This window comes from Stegastes partitus, unplaced genomic scaffold, assembly GCF_000690725.1.
Source record: "Stegastes partitus isolate 25-593 unplaced genomic scaffold, Stegastes_partitus-1.0.2 Scaffold787, whole genome shotgun sequence".
In the NCBI taxonomy this organism is placed as follows: Eukaryota; Metazoa; Chordata; class Actinopteri; family Pomacentridae; genus Stegastes; species Stegastes partitus.
Window position 1 is genome coordinate 117,699 of NW_007578518.1, and position 8,646 is coordinate 126,344.

Consider the following 8,646-nt stretch of genomic DNA (forward strand, 5'->3'; position numbering starts at 1 on the left):
CTTCCTGTCAAGGATTCCCTCATAGTGTGTTACTACAGATCTATTTAGAATGAATAAATAGCTGATGTCACATTATATTAGACACATAAAACATGACCGGTACAGTTTCAAGATTCCCTAAAACCACCGTTTTCCTTGATCTACAATCCATCTCAACGGCTCCAATTGGACCCAGAACAGCCTCAGTGTGCACAAATTTGTAGCACCTGTACAGACGTATAAAAGTTTGAAATATTTTGATTTTTGTGTATTTTGGGTCACTTCTAGGTTTCAAATGATTGAATGAATGAAAACTGAATTCTCTCAGCATGAACGGGAAGGTGGAAATAAATCAGGCGGGATTGAAGTTTGCTGTGGTTCAGGGTTAGCAGTGGTGTGTCAAAAACAAAATTATATGCAGTGTAGCACACAGGGAGATGTGTTGAGCACCCATTTCAGACCATCCATCCATCCATCCATTATCTATACACCGCCTAGTCCTCACCAGGGTCATGGGGGGCTGGAGTCTATCCCAGCTGACTTAGGGTGAAGGTAGGGGACACCTGGACAGGTCACCAGTCTATCACAGGGCTACACTTAGAGACAGACAACCAAGCACACTCACATTCACATCTACGGACAATTTAGAATCACCAGTTAACCTCAACATGTTTTTGGACCTTGTGGGAGGAAGCCAGAGAACCCACGGGGAGAACATGCAAAGATCCCGGTGCCCTCATCGGGACATGAACCAGCAACCTTCTTGCTGCGAGGCAACAGTGCTACCAACTGCGGCACCTTGCAGCCCCATTCCAGACCAAAACAACAATAATAATTAGAAGAATAAAGAATAAAAACACACAAGACATTAATATATATATTAATATAGATAGATAGATAGATAGATAGATAGATAGACAGACCCGATTTGACTCGAAAAAGGATGTAAGGGTTAAATCACGAGCACTATGAAGGGATATGTAAACCTATTCAAAGCACCGCGTTCCTTTCGAATCCCTTTGCTTTTGTCTGACTGCCACTTTGTGCCTCAACTTGTTCATGTTTTCACAGTGATACAGTGAGATGCCTACACAGGCCTGACGTATTTTCATTGCTCCTCCGGTGAACTTCTTTTATCTCGATCCGTTGCCTCCCTCGCTGACACTTCTCTCTCTCCTTTATCGTTCTGTTTCAGAAACCACAGTCCCTTGATGAGTTTCGGGGCCAGTTTTGTGAGTTTTCTGGTAAGTAGAGAAGTCACATGCCATTACAGGAAGCTGCTGGTTCACTGTGTGGTCCAAGGGCTCACAAAAATACTGTAAAAGTGACTATAGAACGCAAGGAGCTTCATTATGAAAGTGAAGGAATTTCCCTTGTGTTTCTTCAAGGAGCCAAGCCGGCATTGTTTTTCCTTCTTCTGGCATTTAAACAGACGTGTGACTGATGAACATTGCATTGAGGAGTGCAGTGATATGGTCTTTTTTTTTTTTTTTTTCCTAATCCAATTTTCACACATATTTGTTTCGGCTATGACATTACATAACATTCCTCTGGCTGTCGCTTTTGTCCAAAGAAACCACAAGTGGTGCTTTGGAACTCAGTAGAGACAAGAGTTGGAAGTGAAGTGGGATTTTTCTTGGAAGGAAATTAAATTATTAGTCATTTATTTTTGGTTAGTGTTCGACCTACGTAATCGTTTCAAAACAAATTTAACCAGCGTACCCTGTTGGATCGCTTTATCAGACACGCTCTTTACAATTTAGCGTGATCCAGTGCAGAGATAATAGAGTACAGTTTTGACTCGCACTGTCAGGGAGAGCTCCAGCTTTTTGTTCTGTTTTGTCAGTATGATGTTGGTGATTACGCAACGTAGTGGTCGTAGAACATTCACACCTTTGGCGCTTAGATTGGTACCTATAATCTGTCTGTCCTCCAGCTGGTGTAATGAAGGCTGACTGTACAACAGCACCGCCCGCTATGACCTCAGTAACAATCATGAAGTAGAATTATTACCTTTCCAACAGTGACAACAACAAGCTTTGTGAATTCAGGGCAGAGCCGCCGCATTAGATCACATTACAGCGAAGAGGTCAGACGCACAGAACAGAGTGGACAGTGATTGTAGTTGAACCTGACAGCATATTTAACTGTGCTGACTGCATGATGAGGTCTTCATTAGAGGGGGAAGTATATTGATTTTTGAATATACTATATAAAGATATTGGCAAGAGTGGAGCCCGAGTTGCAACAGAGAGAGTAAACGTGGGGACAAACAGGAGGGAAATCGAAGGCGTCCGTTTATGAGTCTGAAACTTGTGTTACTCTGAAAACCGCTGTGACCCCTGTGAGGCTGACCCTTCAAAAGGAGCACCTAAAGAATGATGTGCAGTTAAAGGACGCATCGTTGTAACCTCACACAGTTCTGCTTTCTATTTCTGTAGTTCTTTAATCGGATTTGGGGAAAAATGAGAGCGAAACACCCAAACAAGCTAACCTGCCTGACTCAAAGTTCACAGCGTGTGCAAACAGAGAGTAAAAATAAAGTATGTGATGGTCGTCAAGCTAACGGGGGGATCTTTGACCTTGTTTCGATGTTTAATTTGTCAGATTGACAGCTTTAGTCTGGTGAAAGGTTGGAACCAGGAGTGTGCCACCGGGATAATTATAGACTTTACTGCGTGTAATTATGCTCCGTTAAGTGAACGATCACAAACGCTATTAGAACTTTAATGATTAAATTTGGAAATGATGTATTGCGAAACTCAAAGTAGACACAAAATAAATAAAGAAATGGCATGGCATTTTCCATTTAATGGTTTTACTTCCCTACTATGTACTGAAAAGTAATCTAATTTTAAAATTAGAATCACAAAACAAGTTTAAAGTTTTTGTTATTTTACTGACTAATATGTCGGCCTATCATACACTCACCCGCTATGTAATGTAGTCGGATATAAAGATAAATCTCAAACCTTAATGAAGGGCAGTGTGTAGTTTTTGAAACTGCATGATTCAGCAGCATGATCGTTTTTAGAAGATGTAGTTTGTGGTTTTGTTGAACTGTTTTGAATAATTTTTTCTCCAACTCCTGTTGATATCGAGTGGACACATAGATAAATGGAGCTAATTTACTGGCAACTGACTGCCTTCTGTCACACATTTGTTTCCTGTTTTTGCATTTCATTCATTTCTTTTTGGGGTTCTGCTGGTTTTTGCTTGTTCACTGAGCATTACAAGCAGATTCTAAACCTTTAGAAAGAAACTGGACGATTCCTTATAGCTATGTTTTTTTGTATGACACATAAGACTTTGATTTTCTTTTGCTGCGTTCCACTTTTAATCCAAAATGTAATCTAGGATTTGGCTCATCCGCATTCAGTTCAGAGAAGTGTGCATGTAAATAATGGAACGCTTTCTTCCTCGTAGAACGCAATGATGACCTTTGAAGAGGAGAAAATGCAGATGGCGTTCGAGGACCTCAAGGCTACAGAGAGACTGTGCGAGAGCGAAAACACTGGTGTCATTGAAACCATTAAAAACAAGATCAAGCGGAGTGTGAGTAACCTCTTTGTAACACTTGATTTAGTGGAATTCATACGATATATATAGAACAAATGCAATTTGCCCGAAAACACAAATTTTTTAGTTGGACTGTGATGTCCAGGTTGGCTTCCAAAGCTTCCCAGCCTGCCTGTTTGTCGTCAGTCTAAATGTGGATTGTGTTTGCGTGGGCAGATGGACTCTCAGAGGTCGGGGGTGGCTGCAGTGGACCGACTCCAGAGGCAGATCATCGTTGCAGACTGCCAGGTTTATCTTGCAGTTCTGTCTTTCATCAAACAAGAGCTGTCATGTAAGGGAACCTTTAGCATGTGTCGGTCCACTGTGAAAACTGAATATTTGTTCTTTTAAGTACGAGCCAGCTTCACTGACCTCGGCTTCAAATCCCCAACAGCATATATCAAAGGAGGCTGGATCCTCCGTAAAGCCTGGAAGATGTACAACAAATGCTACAGCGATATCACACAACTACAAGAGGGCAGCAGAAGGAGGGCCTCCGAACAGCAACCGATGCCGTCTCCATCTCCGTCCTGCGCCTCGGACCACAGTCGCTCCTCCTCACCAGGGCCGAGTCCGTCCCAGAGGCCGGACGGCATCAGTCCCGAGGCTCTGGATCGGCTGAAAGGGTCAGTCAGCTTTGGTTACGGCCTCTTCCACCTCTGTATCTCCATGGTGCCGCCGCACCTACTGAAGATCGTCAACCTGCTGGGCTTCCCCGGAGATCGTCACCAAGGCCTGTCGGCGCTCACATACGCCAGTGAAAGTAAGGACATGAAGGCCCCTTTAGCTACGTGAGTACGTGAGTGAGTATGTTTGTGTATCTGTGTTGTGGTTGTCATGAATGTAAGAAAGAAAAAAAAGCAGAATTTGTAGAGAAAAGAAGAAGCAGGAGGTATATAAAATCCTCTCGGGTCCCTCTGTGAACCACTGTAATAACAGACTTCTTGCAGCATATTTTTTGCCAATCCTGCCTTCATAATGAATCATTTTTATTCCTGGAACACCTCAGCAATACTTAACTCCTTTATTAAAATCAAGGGTGTGGAAATTCTCTGTCTGTTCTCTGCTGCACTTTCACACTGAGCGTTGAACTGTCAGACACTATTAATCTCACTTTGTCAAACAGTTACCTAAAAAGCATCACACACTAGCTGTGATTTTGCATGTGATGGTGTCATAAACTGGAAAATCACTGTGTATTGCCGCTTATCTCCGTCTCTGTGCTTCCCTCACAGCTTGGCCCTCTTGTGGTACCACACTGTAGTGCAGCCCTTCTTTGCTCTGGACGGCACAGACACACAGGCAGGCCTGATCGAAGCCAAATCAATTCTTCAACAAAGGGAGTCTATCTATCCCAACTCCTCCCTCTTCATGTTTTTTAAAGGCAGAGTGCAGCGCCTTGAGGTAAGGACATGAGAAGAATGAGCCTCATTATCGGTTGCTATGTGAGCTATTCTCCTGACTAGGGAAACCTTAATGTTGTCTCACTGTAACTCACACCACAAAGTTCCCCTTTCTAGTGCGAGATCAGTAGTGCCTTGACGTCCTTCAGCGATGCCTTAGAGCTGGCTTCTGACCAGAGGGAGATCCAGCACGTGTGTTTATATGAAATAGGTACTATCTTCGCTCTCACATTCTCAGACCGCCGTGCTCGGCACTAGTCCGCATCATAACTTCTGAATGTTTAACTCCTTAGGTTGGTGCAGCATGATCGAGCTGAACTACGGAGAAGCCTACAGAGCGTTTGAGCGTCTGAAGACGGAGTCCCGCTGGTCCCAGTGCTATTACGCCTATTTGACAGGAGGTAAACGCAGTGCAGAAGAATGGGCGTTTTTGCGAGTCTGTTTTCACTCCTAATCCACATTATGTGTTGTGTAGCGTGCCAAGGAGCCACAGGTGACCTGGAGGGCGCTATTGCTTCTTTCAAGGATGTTCAAAGACTTTTCAAGCGCAAGAACAATCAGATCGAGGTGTTTTCAACAAAGAAGGTGAGTGTGCATTCAGATGATTCTCAGTTGAACGTTTTTGAGGGAAAATGCAGTTACAATGCACATATTCTTACCAGGCTGAGAAGCTCAGGAGCCCCAGTCTATCCAAAGAACTCTGCATCCTCTCGGTGATTGAGATTCTTTACCTGTGGAAAGCGCTGCCCAACTGCTGTACTGCCAAGCTGAAGACAATGACGCAAGGTACCACACTGTGAATCATCTCGTTTATATCACAGCTGACAGACTTGTTTGTAATCTTGTTTTATTTGCTGCTGCTCTGTTAGTTTTGCAGGGGATTGATGATGCTTCATGTGAAGGTCTGAAAAACCTGCTTCTTGGTGCCATAAACAAATGCCTCCATAATACCAAAGATGCCATCCAGGTAGTCTTATGTGCAGTTAATAAAACGGGTTTTTCATATTTATTCATGGTATTATACCCTGGGCTTAATTATGTGCAGTTAATCTGTGTACTTACGACACTAATATTGTGGTATTAATGGTGTTTTTCAGTGTGAAAACTGAATTTATTCTCTTTTATCAGTATTTCCATCTGGCTGCAAAGGACGAAGTGGGTCGTCTGAGCAACTCCTACGTGCAGCCCTACTCCTGCTATGAGCTGGGCTGTGTGCTGCTCAACTCCCCAGAGGTACGTTTTTATGTGTGTGATAAAGACAGACTGTCTCATGTGAGTTGGTGGAAAAGTCACAGTTTAAATAGTTTATTCTCTCTCTCTCTCTCTTTTTTTTTTCCCAGTCTGCAGGGAAGGGACGGACGCTAATGCTTCAGGCCAAGGTACAGTAGCCTTCTTTATTGCTTTGTGATTTATTAAGAGTTATACTTTTATAATCGCCTTCATTTGCTTAATGATGGTTGGTGGTGTGTTTGATGAGCTGAAGTCCTTTAACAAGCTCGGTTATTGGTTTTCTCCTGACAAAGCCCAGCGAAGATCTCTGAGATCAAAACGTCGCCTTATTAAATTCAGCGAGATCAATTAGCTGAGTGTTTGGATTTTTGTCTGATCTCCGCTGTCGGTCAAAGGTTTTGATCAAGGACTTGAGATGTGCTCGTTGCGCTTCATCACTCTCAGACAGATCAAGACGCTCGCTGCCTGATTTAGCGACGGCGTACCCAGTGATCTAACAGAAAGGTTGTTGCTCGGCTTGCCTTGAAGTTGCAGGAGGTTAGATGGTATCTGGAATAGCTGCAGCCAAGGCCACAGATTGGATTTAGGTGGTCTGAATAACTGCATCTATGGATAGAGAGATGCTTGTCTTTCCTGACTTAACCACCAGATAACGAGTTGCTGAACAAACAGAAGAACTCCATGAGAAAGGAATGTGTGTTGAGAGGGACGCTCACCTCTGGCATTCCTGTTCTCCTTGGAAACACTGTCTTTTGGCTGGTTGATGCTGTGCCAGGTCCCTGCCACTGCTGTCATGGGGCAACCCCTGAGTTTGGATTCTCTCTTGGGTGTCATTGTGTTGATGAAACAGGGGAGTTCTGGAGACCTCCTACTGCCTGCTTGGTTTATTTAAGGCGACTGTGTGACCCCACAGGATTTAGTCTGTGCTGCCTGCTCCAGAATATCAAGGTAGTCTCTGAACACCTTTTGTAAAAACATCCCGAGTTCCAAAGGGCTTCCTCACCTTGCGTCAACTCAAATCCAAAAAAAAGTGACACCTGCACTCTTTTGCGCACTAGAAACAGCCTCGCTAACTCGAACAGCGTCGGAGCCGTCCGGAGCAGCTGCCTCGGCCGGCTTTGTGAGCAGATTGGCAGCTGACATTGACAACGCGCAGAGCTCGCTCTCTTTGCTAACAGCCATCCCTGCATGACTGAGCAGATGCACCAGCGTCTGACAGAGAGAGCAGGAGGAGCCCACCGGTGGGACGTCTGCTTCTTTAATGGGTTTGCCGTTACCCGATTGGGCAGCAGGTGCATTGATCTGTCTGTGCCGACTGCGGAGCTCGCTGGAGGACGGAGCACAAACAAACAAACAAAAAAAAAAACACTCATTGCATTCACTGCTTTTGTCTTGTTTTGTGGACTGTGCAGGAGGACTATGCTGGCTATGACTTTGAGAACAGACTCCACGTTCGTATACATTCAGCTCTCGCCCCCACGAGAGCTGCAGCCCAGCCGTGAAGTTTGTTCCACGCCTCAGATGCAGCTGGAAGGAAAATGCACAAGACACACTAATCGTACACTGTTTTGGTTTTGATTGATTTTTTTGTATTTATTTTTCATATTTTGAGCCAATGCATCATTTAAAATATGAACAGAAATGTTTCATGGAAGAAAGAGGTTCTACTGAACAGTACAAATTTGGTCTTTGTTGTTTACATGGTTTGTTTTAAACCTGAGTACTTTAAAAATCTATAATGTCATTTTGAAAGGTATCGGGCATATTGCTTCTGCTGAGGGACAGATGTTCCTCAGATTCGGCTACGAGTCAGATCAGGTTGAGTAAAGGCACATAAAGTAGAATTGTCAGAGCAATTCAATTAATAACTGGGAATATATGTCTCAGAGAGGACAATATTCTTACCGCTCACTGCTGGTTGTTGACTTTGCTGTAAAGACTTTGCTAATCATAGGCATGGGTAATTTTTTTTTTTTTTTAGCAAAGCCCTTTTTTAAAGCAGAATTGTTTTTAACTTGCATACAAGTTTTAATAAATGCGCATACATTGTTCCACTTTTGAGTGGCCTAAATGCACAGTGCTGCTCTTTGCTGTAAGCTGGTTCTACTTTATATTTGTTATAAGATAATAAAAATGAATACTGTTAAAATGGAATACTGACTTGTTCTGTTTTAAGTAATGTATTTGAGTAAGGCAGGGATCTCCAACTCCGGTCCTTGTGAGCTGCTGTCCTGCAGATTTTAGATGTGTCTGTGCTGCAAAACACCTGACTCAGATTAACGTCTCATTAGCAGACTTGTGCAGAACTTGACAACGAGCTGTTGGAGATCCATTAATGTGAGTCAGGTGTAAGGTGACTGTGACGTATAGGCCACTTCAGCAACAAAACTTTTATTTTGAAATGATTTGTGGGTGTTGTAGTAGTAAGATCACCTGTGTATACTTTGCTTTGTACAGACCCTCACACATGCTTCAA

General features: G+C 43.4%; 1 protein-coding gene across 1 annotated transcript in view; it reads left to right on the forward strand.

Moving 5' to 3' along the window:
- The window catches only part of LOC103364859 (tetratricopeptide repeat protein 39C-like), a 17,947-nt gene extending 9,623 nt beyond the window's left edge, over nucleotides 1-8,324 (forward strand). Inside the window, exons 2-14 of the mRNA XM_008292134.1 lie at nucleotides 1,175-1,223; nucleotides 3,406-3,534; nucleotides 3,715-3,829; nucleotides 3,932-4,328; nucleotides 4,773-4,941; nucleotides 5,058-5,151; nucleotides 5,234-5,341; nucleotides 5,416-5,525; nucleotides 5,603-5,726; nucleotides 5,810-5,907; nucleotides 6,069-6,173; nucleotides 6,281-6,319; nucleotides 7,583-8,324. Of these exons, the coding sequence (XP_008290356.1) occupies nucleotides 1,175-1,223; nucleotides 3,406-3,534; nucleotides 3,715-3,829; nucleotides 3,932-4,328; nucleotides 4,773-4,941; nucleotides 5,058-5,151; nucleotides 5,234-5,341; nucleotides 5,416-5,525; nucleotides 5,603-5,726; nucleotides 5,810-5,907; nucleotides 6,069-6,173; nucleotides 6,281-6,319; nucleotides 7,583-7,672 (1,627 nt within the window). The 3' untranslated portion in view covers nucleotides 7,673-8,324. The remainder of the gene's footprint in view (nucleotides 1-1,174; nucleotides 1,224-3,405; nucleotides 3,535-3,714; nucleotides 3,830-3,931; nucleotides 4,329-4,772; nucleotides 4,942-5,057; nucleotides 5,152-5,233; nucleotides 5,342-5,415; nucleotides 5,526-5,602; nucleotides 5,727-5,809; nucleotides 5,908-6,068; nucleotides 6,174-6,280; nucleotides 6,320-7,582) is intronic.
- Nucleotides 8,325-8,646: the final 322 nt, after the last annotated feature.